The 20,212-nt window shown below is 38.9% G+C and overlaps 1 protein-coding gene across 2 annotated transcripts in view; it reads right to left on the reverse strand.

The window, feature by feature from the left end:
* Window positions 1-20,212, reverse strand: part of LOC126194803 (acetylcholine receptor subunit alpha-L1-like) — a 159,857-nt gene that overhangs the window by 37,178 nt on the left and 102,467 nt on the right. For both annotated transcript variants that reach the window (XM_049933114.1, XM_049933115.1), the window contains 2 exons: window positions 16,603-16,712; window positions 7,683-7,905 (listed from right to left, as the gene is read on the reverse strand). In XM_049933114.1, the coding sequence (XP_049789071.1) occupies window positions 7,683-7,905; window positions 16,603-16,712 (333 nt within the window). The remainder of the gene's footprint in view (window positions 1-7,682; window positions 7,906-16,602; window positions 16,713-20,212) is intronic.

A 20,212-nucleotide genomic window follows, 5' to 3' on the forward strand; every position in this document is an offset into this window, starting at 1 on the left:
AGCTAGTGAAGTGAAGTGAAGTATTCATTGAATTTTGTCATGACTGATTTTGGGTCTGTGACTTTTGAGCCCTCTAGTGTTGATGACACTTCCTTTCTTTTGTACTGGGCTACAAGTTTCTTTCTTTACAGCTCTCCACTTGGATGTCATGTTGTAAGATGAGTTTCTTATCAAATTGTCACTTACATAATTTTTGCCTCTCTGACTAATCCATCAAAGATTCTTTTGTAGGCTTTAGAATAATCTGCAAATTCTGGTGTAAATCTACACTTCTTACAACAATACTGCAGAACTCACTGGCAATTTTTATGCCTTTAATTACCCATTGCTTATTGTTGTTACAGTTTACCAGTTTTACTTCTTTTGGAAATGCTGCTGCATTAAAATAGTAAAAAAAGATAACTCATGTACATACAATCAACATTGTTCTGAAAGCAGATGCTTTCCCAATCTTCCTTACCCAGTAAGAAATTAAAAATTCTAATATTATCTTCAGAAAAATTTCTTTTTTTTTCTACTTTTTTGCAACAGCTACTACCTTTTGGGTATTTCTAAACATAGCAGTTCTGCCTCATGCTCACTATAACCCATGCACAGTAGGCTACTTCATTTGTCACAAGTGTCTGAGATGAATATTTGGTCAATGATGGAGTTTGCATATTCTGTTAATCTCATTGGGCAGTGCACTTTGGAGATCATATTGAATGTGTTGGTCATATTTATCAAAGCATCTCTGGTACTGCTGTCATTTGAAAAATCAATGTTGAAATCACCACAAATATTGTCTTCATATTTAATGCACTGATCCTGCTCATCAGAACCTCTAGGTTGATCATGAAGTCTGGCAGATTTCTACTAGGTGCTCTATATATGTTAATAATGATGAAATTAGGCTCTGGCAGCTTAGTAATGGAAGTTTGAAGTCTTTTTAGTTGGATCAATGTAACTTTTATTGATATCACAAAAATATATCTGCCCTTGCAGAAAGATATCAGAGCCATCATGTTTGGAGGACTCTTGGCTAAAATGACTTGCTAATGCATATCCTGAGATTCACATTAATTTTACTTTGTCTTTTGTAGCCAATTAGTAATGCAAATTATGTCTACATTTAGTGTATACTGGAGTAGTTTTATTCGTGAGTGCTGAACATTACAGCATAATGCAGCAACATCTGTGCATTTAGGAACTTTAGTTGCAATGATTTCTAGTTCTTTATCTAATGGCATTTCTAATACAGCATTAACCCTACAAAGTTGTCAGTGTCTTTCTTATATATGGCTTATGCTTGCTGGTAGCTATCAATAGGTGCATTAACTTCTGGAGCTTCTATAAGTTTTGCCTCATTCACCTCTACCCTCTTCAGTTTAAACCATTTCATAATTTGAGTTTAATTGACAACTAGCTTGTTTGCTTCTGGCCTATTTGGTTTAAACCAGTAGGAAATTTGCATTTGGTTGATGACAATGTTGTTTGTAACTTGTCTAAAACACTTCATAATCTCTGTTTGTTTGCCACTTATCCTTTTTTCTTCTCTCTTTCTCAAAATGCAAGTGCATATTGTTCGGCTAGTAATTCCTTTCTGGGCATTTAAGTGAAGTCCATGGACTGTATAGAACCTTAGTTCCAACCTACTTACGCCTACAAGATAAGCATTGTTAAAGTGAGATCTTAAACTCCAGTGATAAACTTGTTTGCAGCACTAATTTTGCTGTTCACCTGTGACCAGGGTGTTAAATCATCATAATGTGGGATATTCACAATGAGTACATTTGTATGAACTAAATTATTTAAACACTTTCTCATTTCCATAGTACCCTTGTATGTTGGTAATATTGGCACACCTACATACCAGCTGGCAGACTATCCGAAACACATTCTCAGTGAATATGCAACACCGCTTAATTTGTACACCATCTCAGGCAATTGCAGCTCCAGGATACAGGTATTGTGATCAGTGTCGATGCAATCTCTCTCTTCACGGGAGACTCACTTACTGAATTCTTGGAACTGATTGTGCAAACGTTTGACAGCTGTTGTGCTGTTCTTTTTTAGGCCCATACTGATTTCAAGTTATTTCTTGTTTGATGGTACATACAAGGATCATTTCATAATTTATGGCAACTTACTGGCTTGTGATAATGCAGCAACATGGAAATCACATGATGTGCATTGAACCAGAAAGGCAGTGTGTATCTGAATTACAACGTAAAACAGGGTTCCAGTACAAGAGGTCACAGCAAAAGGGTGAAATGAAATACATGCCTTGAAACTCCATGCAAATTTATTGTGCACAAATACAAATAGAACAAAAATGAATCAAAATCAACTACTATCCTTCAAAATAGTCACCAAGTCCATCCACTCAGCGTCACCAACGATGGGAAAGGCATTCAATGCCATTTTAATTGCCATCAATGTGTACCACATGTTGCTGAAATACCATGAGGAATAGCACGGTGTATGTCACTGACAGCACAGGAGAAGTTGCAGTTGTATTGGGCATTGATGGTGTGGCTGTCCCTAACAGAGTGACACTCCAGAATACCATGCCTGCCGTAGGCCAGGATAAGCAAACCTTGATGGGTGATGGATTCCGTCATACCTGGTGCCATCATGGTGAAGCTGGATAACACCATTTTGCTGATAGGGTCTTCAATTCTAATTCATATACTCATGCCCATGTTTCATCAAGTGCAATTGCCTTCCAGCTCAGTTCAATCCAAACTGATACTACTAGACTCATATCATGTCCACTTCTGCACTTCTGATATGGACACCTGTTGTGCACCAAGTCCTGGCATAAAATGTGGGATAGTGCTTTGAGTGACATACCCATCCATGATGTTAATCCCTGCACAGTCCAACATTGGTCCTCTGTTAAACATTGTTCAATAACAGCCACGGACCTGTCAGTAACGACTGAAGTGGGCCGCTCACTTCATGGCGAGTCTGTCATTGCTGCACGTCAATGTCTGAAAGCCTCCACACAACATGCAACTGTTCGATAGGACAATGCCCTGTCACCAATAGCTGCTCATAGTCCTGCATGACATTGAGTAGCACTTCTGCCAGTGAAAAAGGGATTTTCATGTATGCTCAGTCTTCAGTTGAGCTTACAACCACCTTGTAGCATGGCCAAGTTCACACTGAATGTTTCAGGCACTGGTACTGAACCATACTCACATGTGGTCATGATTTGTTGGTGGATTTTGGTATTGTTTGCTGTGGGCTTTTGAATGTATTTACTGTAATTATGGTAATGCTACATGTGTGTGAAACATACCATTGTTGCCATGACTTATGGAATGACCCTTGTATTATGAGCAAACCGATGGTGTGGCAGTGTATATTCCATTATTGCCTGTCATGGTGAATGCATACATTGAACACTTTGAATCAACAGAAGTTCATTATTTCCTTCTATCTCCAGCATAATTTGATGTTTCAGTGCTGCAAATTCAGGTGTTACAGAATGTAGGTGATGTTGTCCATTTGGCTAGATAAAAAAAAGAAAAAAACACAGGGGCTTGCAGACAGCTGACACCAACGTTTCTTCTACAAATTCTTCCTTAAACATACTGGCCACCACTAGTGGTAGAGGACAACTCATTAACATTCCATCTGTTGTTCATATAATTTCCATCAGATGAAAAGTGGGTTGACATAAGCATGAATTCAACCAATGTTGTTAGTGCTGGCCCAAACTTTTCTCCTGCGAGGCTTGAGGAGTCTCTTAAAGGTATTATTGCAAAGAGAGACACCATGTTGAAGCTCTTCTTGGCCCAACTAGAAGTTCTGGAGCTGCTGGATGAAATCTGCTGAATTCTGTGTGTGGTGCAATTGCCCACAAAGGGGCTGAACATCACTGTCAAGTGGTTTGCTAATTCATATGTTCGTGCACCAATGTTGCTAACAACTGGTTCAAGTGGTATTACTTCCTTGGGGACTTTAGGTAGTCTACCAAGTACTGGTAGAGCAGCTGCTCTTGGATGAAGTCTCTTTCCCAAGTTCTTGTCTTGGAAAGTGTGTTGGAGAAGCTCAATGGTCTTCCTCTTCAATCAGTTGGTAGGATTGTTTTCTACCCATCTGTAGGTATTGTCTTCTAAAAGGTCAAACATTTTTTGCTTGAATATTTCCATCATAACCGGTCTGTAGAATTTTCTTTATCTGCTGGGAGAATGACTTTCTCAGAGACATTTCTGTTCTTTCCTCTCTTACTTGGAGACGTTTGGTTTTGGTGGAACAGCCCTGGTACATGCATGGCACATTTCACATTTTGTTTCCTACATGATGTCACATGGAAGTGCAAGAGCAACCTGTTTGACCACACTGATAAATTCTGCTGTTGGTAGGGTCATCGGTGTCAGTGCAAAATTTAGTCCCATTCCTAGTACAGATAAGGTAACATCATCATTATGTTCTCTGTACTGTTGATTACAGTTCTCCAAGGATTTCCTCTGGTGGTTTAGCTGTAAGACATTTGTGTTTAGCAGATTGTCTGAAAGTGACCAACAGCCATACTTATCTAACTGAGTATATCAACTCCCACAAGGCAGGGAAAAATGTTGACAACAACTGCAGGTGGACTGTGAAGAGCTCTCTTGAGGTCTCGTCAAGTCTGTGTCAAACGTAGCAGATCCTCTCCTTAACTAGGGCCCTGCTGTCTCTTCTGGTGATCCGTTGCTGTGTGGAATTCTGGTGTGATAAAAGACCTTCACAAAAGACAGTATGTTATGGTCCACTCAGCATCTCAGTCGAATGACAAAAGACTCCAGAAGTTGTCCTTTCCTGTTCAGGACCTTATGAAGCTTCTTAATTTTGCTGTACATCTCCTCACCATGGAGGTATGGAGGTATGTGATGTGTGATTTTAGATTTTCCCAGTGTGATTTTAGATTTTCCCAGCATAGCAAGATTTTGAGCCAGGCTGTGGCATCCCGAAGGTGCAATATTTCAGCAAGCTGACTTCTTGCTGTTTTCAGGCATTCCTGATGACTGACAGTCATCTGCTGAGTGCAGTCTTTATATCCTCTTCCCTCTGGCAACATATAGCAAGCCATATCTGCATACACACCTGGCACAGTGGTGGGGAAAGTGTGTTGCCAAAACATGATGCAATGTCCTCAGTCTTGTTGCCACCAGCACTGGACACAGGTCTCTGCTGGTGCATCCATAGATTACATCTATTCCTCTTGTTTCAGTCAGGCTTTGCCTACTCCTGCTTTTAAAACTCTCATGAACCTGTGGTTTTTTCAGTTTATTCAGGTTTCATCCCCTTAGTTTCCTACATTTCTTGATTTTTTTTTTTTTCAATTTTAATTTTCAGTTTGTAACCAGTAAATTATGATCACAATCCACTGCTGTCCCTGCAAATGTTTTGCTGTTTAAAATATGCTTTTAGAAACTCTGTATGATAATGATACAATCTATCTGAAACCTCCAGGTGTCTCCAGGTCTCTCTCATATGTACAACCGCCTTTCACAATTACTGAGCCAAGTGTAAGCAATGACTAAATTATGCTCTGTGTAAAATTCTATCTGCCAACTTCCCCTTTCATTCCTTCTCCCACTATATTTTCTTCTCTTCCTTTTCCTCGCTGTAAAATTCCGGTCCCCCAACAGAATTAAATTTTCATCTTCCTTAATTATCTGAAAATTTCTTTATCTCAACATACATCCTTTCAGTCTCTTCCTTCACTGTGGAGGTAATAGATGTATAAATTTGTACTACTGTGATGAGTGTTGGCTTCATGTACATTATGGTTACAATAATGCATTCACTATTCACTAGGCCATTCATAATAGCTAACCCACAATCTGATTTACTTATTCATAATTGCCCCTACTATTTGATAGTGGTGGCAGAACACTCACATAAAAGAAGGTTATAATTAGGCAAGCTTTCTGAGTCAGTGGATCCTTCTTCCAGCAGAAGGATTGAAGGGGAAGGAAGAGAGGTGAAGGAAAAGGACTGGAGAGGTCTAGGAAAAGGGATGGACTCCAGAAAAGTCACCCAGAACCACGAGTCAGGGGAGATTTACTGGACGGGATGAGAAGGGAAGACTGATTAAGTCTGCTGTACTGTAAAAATATTAACGATGTCCTTTCATGTTGTCTAAAGAGACTATGTTAACTGATCTTTCCAATGGATGATGTATGCTTGTGGCTTGCACTGGTATACCAACTGGCCCTAGGTTCCTTTGACCATAGACATTTTTGTAAGTTTGTGCTATTGATTGTGCCTTGTTAATGTTCCAGTAAAGAAAATGTTCAAATCCAAATATTCTTTCATGACATGTTTCCTTGATTTACCATTCCCTTTTACCCTGCTCACCTAGTAATACTATTGTATCTGTATGTTGTGTTCAATAAGGAACAAATTCCCATAAAACTGCTCTCTTTCCTGGTGAGAGATTTTAGCAATGTCACATCAGTTTGTTATGTGCTCTTGCGAAGTAAGCATGGCTGTGTCACTCTCCATTTGCCCCAGTGAAGAATAGCATTCTGTAATCAAGTTTTTTGTGGTCTAAAGGTCTACCAGAAGTTGAAATCTGTAAAGAACTTCAGCACAATATGGGGCAATGCTTTACCATGGCGAAGTGTTAATCAGTAAACTGAACAATTCAAAAGCAACCAACGAGGTGTGAAGGGAGAGGAAATGGCAGTATGTTGTATCACATCCACAACTGATCACAGCATTGAGTGTGTGTCTTGATTTGGAATAACCGAACATGACTGTTGATGAAGTGGCAAACCAAATACACATAATCAAGACTCTGCAATGACATTGCCCATAAAAAGTTCAACTTTCATAAAGTCTGTGTAAAACAACCAGTGATAATTGCAAATAGCATTACATGGTAATCTGTCAGCAGATAATGAAGGTGAAATGTTTTTGAAACGAATCATCACTGTAGATGAAATGTGAACTCAACACTTTGAATCATAAAGCAAGTGCCAGAGCATGGAATGAAACCACCCAGATCTCCAGCCAAAAATAAGTTCAAGAGTCAACCATCTGCAGGTATAGTGATGCTAATAGCTTTGGGGTGAAGAGTAAACAGGCAACGTTTCAGTGATATCCTTTGCAATGTGTTGATGCCTGAAATCTGAAACAAATGTCAGTATCTATTGTCAAACAGCATGGATTTTTTGCATGACAACACACATCCACATATAACTGTCCACAGTGTCAGAACTATTCAGAACATATTTTGAGATGCTGGGGCATTATGCATACAGGTCTATCAAAGGTGAAGAATGTGGTGCATATGTGACTTCCTGCTCAACAGAAAAGCTATTGGGAAGCTTGTGCAACAATAGATGAAGTGTACTTAAAAGCAGGATGACAGTTGAAAACGATGTCACTGTAAATTTTGTACTGTTATAAATTAGAAAAAATGTCATGTAGATGCTTTTTGACTTATTCTTGTATGAAAGCTGTTGCGCATCTGTGAAAACATGAAATTTCCATATAGTTTCATCTTCATTCTATACTGTTCTCTATTTTAATATGCAACAAGCCATTATCTAAATGTTATTACCTTCAAAGCTAGATTCCTGAGACATTGTGGTGGTAAATCAAAGATTTTTTTACCATAAACATTATTATGTTATCATTCCTCACAAGTTAAACCAAACTCTGAGTATAAAGCAGCATATTAAAATGATATATTTTACCTCAAAACCATCAAATGGTACACCAAGTTGCAGATCCACTTGATCTCCATCATAAGTCCAAGAGCCAAGTGTTAAATGACAAGTCTGTGTATCATAAGGCCACAGACGAAGATCAAGATCACAGAAGACAAGAAACTGTGCAGGGGGTACCCAGAAGACTTCTCCAGTTGGAAACACAACACAATGAGAATTCCCATAATGATCAATACTTGACCCGGATGCACTGTTGGAAAATTAAAATGAGTTAAAATAAAGTTAAAATTAATTGCATACCAAATATGTACAATTTATACACAACTCATCTGTTACTAGTGTAATTAAACACTTACAGTATAGAAAATAAAGCGAAAAAGATAAAAATATTAAGTTGAAAGTACTAAGCATTTTACATTGTCATGCCAATCATCACAAGCCATCTGACTCTTTAAAAATTTTTGTTCAGTTTTCAGTTATAGAAGCCACCAATGATGAAAATTTATTTATTTATTTTCTTTCATTTTTTTTTTCTCTCTCTCTCACTCACATTCACTGTAAACTACCAAAGTATCGTTTCTCTACATTACTGAATTTTGACACACCACTGTCAGTGCATACCTTACTGTTGCCACTTCAAGGAAAGCCACAGGTACCTTTACCTTTACACCAAATAAATACAGTTTCATTAACAGATATCTTATGTCTACTACGTGTAGAAAGGAAGAAGGGTGAGGGTGACATGTATGTTGATTTTCCAAAGTCTTTATTTGCATTTTCTGTAACATGGTAAGTCTTGTAGGCGATGATGTCTCTGTCGACGAAACTTTCCAGTCCAGACACATTTTTGCATTTTCTGTAACATGGTAAGTCTTGTAGGCGATGATGTCTCTGTCGACGAAACTTTCCAGTCCAGACACATTTGGAACACCTGTTCCTCCTCGTACAATGGCCACTGTCAGCCATCCATTGCCATGAGTAAATGTATCGTTAATGTCAATGCTGAAGTTAAGTTTACATCCACAGAATACTGCAGGTCCATCTAGAAGGGCGTGTGCGGCGACAGATTTGATTGTGTTCTTCTTCTTGTCGGCGGCGGAAGTTGTCATTTCGACGTCTTCTATTGTTTTGTATATTGTCTGTCTTGCACGTTGCCGTTGTGCAAGACAGACAATATACAAAACTATATATACTACAGAAAGAGAAAATGAAGTAGATGAAATGAGGTGGAAGATATGATAATGCAAGAAGAATTTGACAGAGCACTGAAACACATAAGTTGAAACAATGCCTCTGGAGTAGATGACATTCTCTCAGGACTGCTGAGGTCCTTGGGAGAGCCACCCATGACAAAATAGTTCTGCCTGGTGTGTAAGATATATGAGACAGGCAAAATAGCTTCACATTTCAGGAAGAATGTAATAAACCTATTTCCAAAGAAGACAGGTGCTGACAGGCATCAACACTACCAAACTATCAAATTAATAAGTCATGCTTGTTATATAGTGACATGAATTATTTACAGAAGAATTGAAGAAACAATAGAAGGTGACGTCTTGGAAGATCAGTTTGAGTTCCAGAGAAAGGAAGGAACACACTAGGCAACACTGACCCTACAATTTATCTTAGAAGATAGACTGAAGAAAGTCAAACCTATGTCTATAGCTATTGTAGGTTTAGAGAAAGCTTTCCGTACTGGGACACACACTTGTAAATTCTGAAAGAGGCAGGGATAAAACACAGGGTGTGAAAGTTTATTAAAACTTGTGCAGAAACCGGACTGCAATTATAAGAGTTGAGGACATGAAAGGAGACAGTGTTTGAAAAGGACGAGACAGGGTTGTAGCCCTCCCCCATTGTTATTACATCTGTACATTGGCTCAGCAGTAAAAGAAACCATGGGCAAATTTGGTGAGGGATTTAAAGTTCAAGGAGATAAAATAAAAAAAAATTGATGTTTACCAAGGAAATTGTAATACTGTCAAATACAATAAAGGTCTTGAAAGAGAGGTTGAAGGGCATGAATGGCATCTCCAAAAGAGGTTATCAGATGATTGTCAACAAAAGTAGAACAAGGAAAACACAATGTAGTTTAATTAAATCATGTGACACAGAAGGAATTAGATTAGGAAATGAGACAATAAAAGTTTACATAAAACAAGGGAAAGACAACCATTCAACTACAGTGGATCAATGCATGGAGCACAGAAACCCATAGCAGAAAACAGCATTCAAAGGGGTGAATATTGTTTTTTGTTGTGTGTTTCTGTGCTCCACACATCAATCAGCTATAGGTAAGTGATTGCCTTTTGCTTATTTTATATATTGCTCCTGGCAGGAATTTCTATTAATGTTAGACACTAAAAGTTTGCTACGTTGGCAGAAAAAAACTGACAATGGTTAAAGTCATGTAGACTGTCTATAGCATGAAATACAGTTTTAGAAAGTGGAAATTGTTAACATCTAATGTAAATTTAAGTGTCACGAGATCTTTTCTGAAGGAATTTGTCTGGAATGTGGCCTTGTACACAAGTAAAATGTGGAAAATATGCAGTTCATGCAAGAAGAGAATAGAGGCTTTTATGTATTTATTTATTCATTCTTTGCCCATGGACCCCAGCTGAAAATCCAGCTGAGAGTATTGGGTGTGTCATACAATAGCCTATTAACATCAAATTTGATTTCATTATATATAAATGAAACAAATAATTAAACAGAAATAGTCCATAATCATACAAAGGTTTTACATGTTTCACATTATATGTACACACAAATCCAAACAACATACAGAAATGATAATTTTTAAAGGTACATTTCAGTAATGATATATTTCAACACCATCTTAGTATTCACTCAAACTGTATATACATTTCTCTGTGAGATATAGTTTCAAATGATTTTTAAAGCATTTTAGATCTGTTTCTTTTTTAATGATTTTGGGGAGTTTATTAAAAAAAAACCTTTTGCCTGCTTCTTCTGGGGCAGTCATAGACAGTTTTAGATTTCTGTTTATCATGTAGTAATCTTCATTTCCTCTTGTACCGTGTTTGTGTACATCTTTATTTAGGAGGTGTTTATCACTTGACCTTACCGCCATTATGCTTTGGTATATGTACAGTGAATATACTGTCATAATATTATAGTGTACAAAAGCTTGCCTACAGGTCTGTCTTGGTGGTATTTTTGCAATGCATCTCACTGCCCTTTTCTGAACTGTGAATATTCTTTTTAGGTAGCCAGCTTGTGCATTTCCCCATATATGAACTGAATAAGACAAATGTGGGAAGACAAGTCCATAATACATTGATCTGAGGACTTTATAATCCACAGTCTTAGCTGTTTTATGCATGATGAAGATCTGTTTGTTTATCTTTAAATGTTATGCTACAGGAGATGGCTGAAGATTAGATGGATAGATCAAGTAACCAATTAGAAGGTGCAGAATCGAACTGTAGAAAAAATAAATATATGGCACAACTTGACTAAAAGGTAGGATTAACTGATTGACAGGTCACACCCTGAGGCATGAAAGAATCATCAGTTTGGTAATAGAGGGAAGTGTGTATGTGTGGTGGGGGGGTAGGGGGGGGGGAAGGGGAGGAATGATAACAAAGTGAGGGGGAGAGAGTGAAAATTGTAGAGAGATATGAATGGATAAATAAAGCAAGTAGATTAAAATGTAAATGAATGCAGGTTTCAGTAGTTATTCAGAGATGATGAGGCTGGTGCAGGATACAGTTGCTCGCAAAGACCTTCATCAAACCAGCCTTCATACTGAAGACCACTGCCACCAGCACTAACATAACAACAACAAACTCTCAGAGATGAGGAAAAATTCAAAACCCAATGTCAGCATTCAGTAACTATCAATTATCAATATCAGCAAATTGTTGCCCTCATATTTAAAACATTTTTATACAGGAATGAAGAAAAATGCTAAATTTCATGATGTTATGGAAGAACCACTGATTTTACTTTATGTTACCAATGATAAGAGATTTTGTGTTATTTTTCATTTTAAAATTGATGCAAAGTTTTATTATCCCTATTACTCCTTTTATAACTCCTCATCAAATATGTACTATGCAATTATGCATGACCAAGCAAGTTCTGAAAGTCAGGATAATTTGGTGTATTTTTGTGTGTGTGTGTATTGGCAGTACTAATAATTTTGACTCCATAGGGTGAGTGCTGGATAGCTATTCTGTCTCATGGTGATACACAGAATATATACACAAAATCTACTCACCAAGCAGTGATAGGAGAACACACACATAAGAAAAGGTTTTACTTACACAAACTTTCAGTGTCAGTGTCTCCTTATCCTGGCTGAAGAGTTGTAGGGGAAGAAAGAGGGACGAAGGAAATGGACTGGACAGGTTTAGGAAAAGGGGTAGAGTTCAGAAAAGTCTTTCCTTCTCACCCCATCCAGTAAGTATCCCCTGACTCAGGATTCTGTGTGGCTTTTCCTAACTCTACTCCTTTCCTAAATGTCTCCAGTCCTTTTCCTTCACCCCTATTCCTTCTCCTTCAACCCTTCTGCCAGCAGAGGGAGCCACTGGCTCCAAAAAGTTGCATAAGTAAAACCTCTTTTATGTGTTTGTTCTCCTGCTACCACTTGGTAAGTAGATTTCTTTTTATCTTTCCAATTACATTATGTTGTCTAAAACTGATTATTCTCATTGTTACAGAACACATTTAGTAGTACTGCAAATACCACAGCTTATTGGTGCTTGGTGCTTAATTTTCCATAATGACTCAGCAAGACAAAATTAATTATTGTTGATCTTACCATAGGAATAATGCTGTCATTTCATTATTTTTTGTTTAGGATAATTAAGTGTTGTTCTATCTTTCATCATCTTGTTTTTAAGTAGTCACATTGTGGTTATGAGCCAAGTACATGAAAATGTAGTGGATGCAAGCCGGTCTGTCCTTCTATGGAAAATGCAAAGCAAATCCAGTGTAGAAGGTATTGTATGTAAGTTTAATATAAAGAGATAAATTTATAGTAAAGAAAAACAAAAACAGCAAAGTAGCTTGGAGACATTATCATATACGTAATTTTATGACCATCATTTAAGAAGATAACAAATTGTACGAGTGAAAGTTTGTAAAAGGATATGAAAAAAATAAACAGATAGGAGAAAATAAAAATGAGGTTGCTAAATTTGAGCAAGGTAGTGCATTGTCTTACAACAGCTGTTTAAATCATGTGATAAAAGTGGCATCCTTTATAAGAAGTGCTGTAGGTAAAATTGTAACTAATAGATAGACTGCTGTGCACCACAAGAGTCACAGACAGACACAATGAAAAACAATATATAGTCTTGTTCTGCATCATACTATTTGTTTTTTAATATGCATATTGTGTATTTACTAGCAATGTACTTTACCATCTGCATCATGCATTTATAATTAGCATTTATTCCAAATGTTGCAAATAACTATTTAACATCAATATATGTTGTAAACATGGCTGCCTTATCATGCACAGGTGCCTGTAGTAACCTGCTGGCTACTGCACCTACTGCTTATGCAACTCAGGCCACTATGACAAGCATAGTGCTCATGACACGCATAATACGCACTGACATTCAAATGGGGCACCCACAGATACTCAAGGCAGTAGCCAAGGGCAGCACTGTCACCAACCACTGTCACCTGGACTGCCTGCTGGGTGGGGTATCGAACTTGCTTCAGAATTATTATGTACTGCAAAATCACCTCTCCCTCTTGGATAGCATTATTATCTTGTCACTGGAAGAGTTCACTCCCAGCATTATGGTTCCAGTGGCTCTGCACAGTGGGAAGTTCTCCACTTATCATATCAGTCACTGGGGGACCTCTCACACAAAACTCCTGGCATGCTCTCATGTGTTTTGGCTGGGCATTGATTGGGAACTGGAACACTCTGTCATGGGTTGCCGCAAGTGTTCAGGTCACCAGGCAGTGCCGCACAATGTTTTTTTGCCATTCCCAGGCCCCTACTTAGCATTGGGAAAGAGACCACCTGATTTCTCTGGTCCCTTTTTAGACACCTTCTGGTTATTAGCCCCTGATACTTTTCCTCATTTTCCTTATGTCATTCATTGTCCATCTCCAACAGCAGATGCAGCTGTCAAGGATCCGTCAAAGATTTTCTCCGTAGAAAGCTTGCCTTGCACCCTGGTTTCAGACAGTGGTCATCAGTTCGTGGTGCAGTCTTTTAGGAACTTTTGTACATACAATGGCATTCACCACATCATGGTGCCTTCCTTCCATCCATGGTTGAATGGTGAGGCAGAACACTTTGTCCAAATATTTAAGACACTGATGCACAAATATGCTGAAGATTTTCTCAACTCAGGATGCTCTCACTTTTTTTAGATCACAAATAATGGCATTCATAGGGGCCACAAGTTCCACCAAGCTCCTGCACGGCCATTAGCCATGGGCACTACTCAACATCTTGGTGCTCCAAGAGGACATCCACAGCGGTACCAATTTTGTCAACATTCCTGCCCAGCATGGCTGTCTGGGCCATGGATTTTGGACAATGTCCTCACTCGATTCTAGCTGTCATCCACAGCCAGTGTGCTCACCATATCTTCATGCTTTGCACTGCAGATTAACTCAAGGCATGCCACTAGAACCAGTTGGATGCAGGGCCCCCTCCTTGGATCATGCACCCAATGCTATGCTTTTCATTGGCCCTTGCTGCTCTTGGGGTTGGGTAGGCCTCACTATGCCCACCTTCTCTGTTGACCGATGCTCCATCAGCACAACCAGTGGGTTTGCTTCTTGTGACTAGTGCTCCTGCCACTGCATGGAGCAGTCGCTGCCATCAGCAGGAATGGAAGCCAGTTCCCTTTCACCAGAGCCCCTTCTCTCTAGTCAGCAATTGTCACCCTTGGGTGATGCCCCTCATCATGGACTCTGAATTCCAGATGGTTTCTTCCCCCTGTCATCGGTCCTGTTCACCAATCACCCAGGAGCCCATAGGGATCCCCTTGTACCAATCACTTTCATCCAATACATGATGGCCCAGGAGGATCGGGAACTTCTCACACATTTGGCTGCCACCCCTAACACCTCCAAAGACACAATGGATGTCTCTGTAGTAACAGTATTGTGAACAGTGACACATAGCACTTCCCCCACAAGGAAAGAGGAGTGTAGTAACCCGCCGGCTGCTACACCTACCACAGACACAAGTCAGGCCACTACAGCAAGCTGACATCCAAACAGCACAGATACCAGGGGCCACACCATCAGCGACCACAGTCATCTGGACTGCCATGCAAATGCAGCACAAAGCCAGTGATACAATACAGAGACGACATCTTTATAAGGCTGTACAGGAGTCTCCGGCCCCTCAGTTGTTAATAGTTCAGAGATGTATAAACTATCTGCTCCGTATTCTTGTTATTGTCACTCTGTCACTCTGCCAACATTGTACTCTTGTTGTTGTCATCACTCTGTGACCTAATAAATTTGCATTTCTTTTATGGCAGTGTGTTTCCTTATGTCCTTAGTTGGAACAGTGCCTTGTACACAGATGCATATACAATGAAGAGCCAAAGAAACTGGTACACCTGCCTAATATTGTGTAGGGCCCCAGTGAGCATGTAGTAGTGCCACAACAAGACGAGTCATGGACTCGACTAGTGTTTGAAGTAGTGCTGGAGGGAATTGACACCATGAATCCTGCAGGGCTGTCCATAAATCTGTAAGAGTACGAGGGGGTGGAGATCTCTTCTGAACAGCATATTGCAACACATCCCAGATATGCTTAATAATGTTCATGTCTTGGGCATTTGGTGGCCAGCGGAAATGTTGAAACTCGGAAGAGTGTTCCTGGAGCCACTCTGTAGAAATTCTGGATGTGTGTGGTGTCACATTGTCCTGCTGGAATTTCCCAAGTCTGTCAGAATGTACAATGGCCAGGTAATCAGACAGGATGCTTATGTACATGTCATCTGTCAGAGTCATATCTAGATGTATCAGGGGTCCCATGTCACTTCAACTGCACACGCCCCACACCATTAGAGAACCTCCACCAACTTGAATAGTTCTCTGCTGACATGATGGGTCCATGGATTCATAAGGTTGTCTCCACACCAGTACACGTCCATCCGCTTGATACAATTTGAAACAATACTCGTCTGACCAGGCAACATGTTTCCAATCATCAACAGTCCAATGTCAGTGTTGATGGGCCCAGGCAAGGTGTAAAGCTTTGTGTTGTGCTGTCACCAAGGATACATGAGTGAGCCTTTGGCTCCAAAAGCCCATATTTATGATGTTTCGTTGAGTGGTTAGCACACTGAAACGTGTTGAAAGTCCAGCATTGAAATCTGCAGCAATTTGCGGAAGGGTTGCACTTCTGACATGTGAAACAATTCTCCTCCATCGTCGTTGGTCGTGTTCTAGCAGGATCTTTTCCCAGCTGCAGCAATGTTGGAGATTTCATGTTTTACCAGATTCCTGATATACACAGTACGCTCATGAAATTGTCATATGGGAAAATCCCCACTTCACACTACCTCAGAGATGCTGTGTCCCATCGCTCGTGCGCCAACTATAACACCACATTCAAACTAACTTAAATCTTGATAATCTGCCATTGTAGCAGCAGTACCCAATCTAACAACTGTGCCAGACACTTGCTGCCTTATATAGGCATTGCCAACTGCAGCACTGTAATCTGCCTCTTTACATATCTCTGTATTTGAATATGCATGCCTATACCAGTTTCTTTGGCACTTCAGTGTGTAATAATGTCAGTTGCATGAAAACGCTTAAAGATGAACAAATGAAAGGAAAATAAATAAATATGTGATTGCTTAATGCTGCTATGAAAACTATGATATGGCAGAAATTACAAAATTTCTTCTTCCATGAACTTTTTATTGGAAAGCTATGTGAACTATTCTTTTCTTATTTCATTATCATTTCTATTTACCTGTTGTAAAGGATAATATCTGGCTGCCAAATTTCATGATCAGCTAAATGTAGCTCATGGAGTCCACCCCATTCTGTTTTATTCCACTTCAGTTTCTCATCTGTCCATGCCTGCAACAGTTGTATTACTGTATAATAACTTAAGAGTAGTGTTATATTATTGCTGAAAAATTAATCTTTAGTCACAAGTTGACAAGAATGCACTAACAATTGCTTTCATGGTCATTAGTATCCAGTTATTGAAAGTATGAAGAATATGCCTGCATTAATGTTCATAGAACCTTTACGCTTAACTATTCTTTCTTTGAATGCATATATATAAAGCTCAAAAATTTGATGTTGTTGGCATTAAATTTTGGATTACACAGCTAGTGTGTTAAGAATCTGAGAATTTTATGTGCACAATTTCATACATCAGCATGAAGATAAAATTAACTGGAATTACCACACAGCCAGCAAAAAAAGATTTTCCAGGAATAAACGTGATAAAACTTTGAATAGTAATAGGCATTGTGCTTTTTAAAATAATGCAGCCACTAAACAAAAGGGGTAAACATTTAATGACTGCTAATAATATATCACAGAATGAAAAGCATTCTCACTCTGACCATGAGACTGTAAAAAGTACCATTAGGAGGCAGAACAGTGGTAATATTGCAATTTAGTATTCCATGGCTGTGGAAATAAGAATTCCACAGTAATTATCAAATATTTATAAAAAAACTAATTGTTTAAGTATACAGTTCAAAAGTACAGTAAAACTGAAAACTACACTGCACTGTGAGCTGCCATTAACATACACAAGAATATGCCTTGCCCATAGGTATGGGCACCCTTGATGACGTTATGCAAAGCTTATAAAATTGTTAACTTCCATGCTCCCACCTATTAAATGAATAGCAAGGATTTTGAAAAACTAGAAAACCTCTGCAGTGAATGAAAAGAAAAACTGGATACATTTACTAAACATCATAAAATTGTCCACAAATGTCAACCTCATTACCCAGGTTGGGATGGAGACGAGGTTCAAAAGTAGTGTCAGAAAGTACCCAGCTCATAAAAGAACCAACAGGAATAGTGAACAACTGATCAACCTATGTAGAAACTACAACTAGGTCCATAAAGTTGTGACATCCAAACATCATTGCAGGAAAGCTAAGACACGTAATGTCACAATACTATGTTAGAGGAGTTTTCCACTGGAACATAACCTGCAATATAACAACACAATAAAAAATTGTAGTACCAAAGAGCTTGCTGGTAACTATTCTTCATGATACCTAAATAAAAAGAACAAGTGTATCAATTAAAAATCCAGGGAACAAACAGCACCTTCAGAAAGGGCAATAATCATTACAGACATACCAAAGGGATTGATAGAGGTGTTCTGGAGGTGAACAATGAAATGTCTAAAAGGTAAATGAGCAGAAGACAGGACAAACAATCTTGCTTGAGAATACAAAGAAGATACCACAGGAAATGCGTTGCCTGGGGCACTGTTGGTTGTGAACGTGGAACTCACGTGGACTCAAATGAGGATACCACAGGGCACGGCAGGGCACTGGTTGTGCGGAGCCTGACAACATATGATCATAAGTGAGCTCACTTGAGGTGATGCCACTGGCAATGGCTGGGCAGAAAGGTGTGGCCCCCATGAGAAAATATAAGGCAAAGTACACTGCCCATGAGTCAGTTAAGCAGTTAGAATTCAGGTGAACTCCACAGTTAGCACAGATAGAAGTATACTCACATTCATTCGGTTTGTTCAGACAAGCAGTAAAGATTGTTGTTGTTATTCCCGACCTAGTACCAAAATACCTGAAAGCATCTGGTTAGCCAACATCATAAATAGCTAACTGATCAGACCTCCATCATTATATCTACATCTACATCGTGATTCTGCAATTCACTGTCAAGTGCATGGCAGAGGGTTCATTGAACTATCTTCAAGACATTTCCCTGCCGTTCCACTCTCGGACAGTGTGTGGGGAGAACCAACACTTAAATCTTTCTGTGTGAGCTCTAATTTCTTTTTCCTTTTTATGATGATCATTCCTCCCTATGTAGGTGGGCACCAACAAAATATTTTCAGACTCTGAGGAGAAAGTTAGTGATCGAAATTTCATGAGAAGATCCAGCCACAATGATAAACACCTTTCTTTAAATGACTGCCACCCCAACTCATATATCACATTCGCGGTGCTCTCTACCCTGTTTTGTGATAGTATGAAACAAGCTGCCATTCAGTGCAGTTTTTTTGTTGTCCTCCATTAATCCTGTCTTATGTGGGTACCACACTGCACAGCAATACTCGAGAAGAGGACATCAAGCATAGTATATGCAGTCTCTTTCATAGATCTGTTACATTTTCTCAGTATTCAGGCAATAAAACACAGTCTTTGACTTACTTTACCCACAACGCTATCTGTGTGATTATTTCAGATTCTGCTATTTGTAATTTTAGTCCCTAGTTGCATTTATATTCTTTAGATTTGTGTGATTTGTTGTGTAATCAAAATTTAGCAGATTCCTTTTGGTACTCTTGTGGACGACTTCACACATTAATTAGTTAGAGTCAACTGCCACTTTTCACACCATGCAGACGTCTTGTCTAGCTTGTTTTGTAATTTTTATTGATCATCTGATAATTTATACGATGGTAAATGAAGGCATCATCTGAAAACAATATAAGAGTGCTACTGAGATTGTCTCCTAAATTGTTTATGTAGATCAGGAACACTTCCTTGGGGAATGCCAGTTATTACTTCTCTTTTACTCAGTGAGTTTCTGGCAATGACTACAAACTTTGACCATTATGACTGGAAATCACAAATCCAGTCACCCAACTGAGACAATAGACCATAGGTATGCAATTTGATTAGAAGTCGCTTGTGAGGTATGGAGTAAAAAGCCTTCTGGAAATCTAAAAATACGGAATCAGTTTGAATCCCCTGTCAATAGCACTCATTACTTTGTGAGAATAAAGAACTAGCAGTGTTTCACAAGAATAATATTTTCTGAATCCGTTTTGGCTGTTCTTCAATAAATCGTTTTCTTTAAGATAACTCTTAGTGTTAACACAGCATACATTACAAAACCCTACTACAAATCAATGTTAGTGATGCAAGTCTATAATCCAGCAGATTACTCCTATTTCCTTTCATGGATATGGGAGTGGCTTGTGCAACTTTCCAGTCTTTAGGTATGGACCTTCCAATGAGCAACTGGTTGTATATGATTGCCTAATATCAACTTATCACATGAGCATACTCTGAGAGGAACCTGACTGGTCTACAATCAGGACCCGAGGCCTTGCCTTTATTAAGTGATTTAAGCTGCTTTGCTACACTGATATGTATTTCTAAGTAACTCAAGTTAGCAGTTGTTCTTGGTTCTGGGTATTTGCTTCATATTCTTTGGTGAAGATGCCTAGGCTGCTTGGTGGATGTGACATAACTTTATTTTATGGTGCTAGGTGTGTGGCATTGGTCACGGATTATCAAGGATTGTCTGCTGTTTGAAGAAACAATAACTACATGCTACAAATTATTGGGGTAGGTCACCGTTCTTTGAAACATCAAATCTACTCAATCCAGCATCAAACAAAAAGA

The sequence above is a fragment of the Schistocerca nitens genome, chromosome 7, assembly GCF_023898315.1.
Source record: "Schistocerca nitens isolate TAMUIC-IGC-003100 chromosome 7, iqSchNite1.1, whole genome shotgun sequence".
Taxonomy (NCBI): Eukaryota; Metazoa; Arthropoda; class Insecta; order Orthoptera; family Acrididae; genus Schistocerca; species Schistocerca nitens.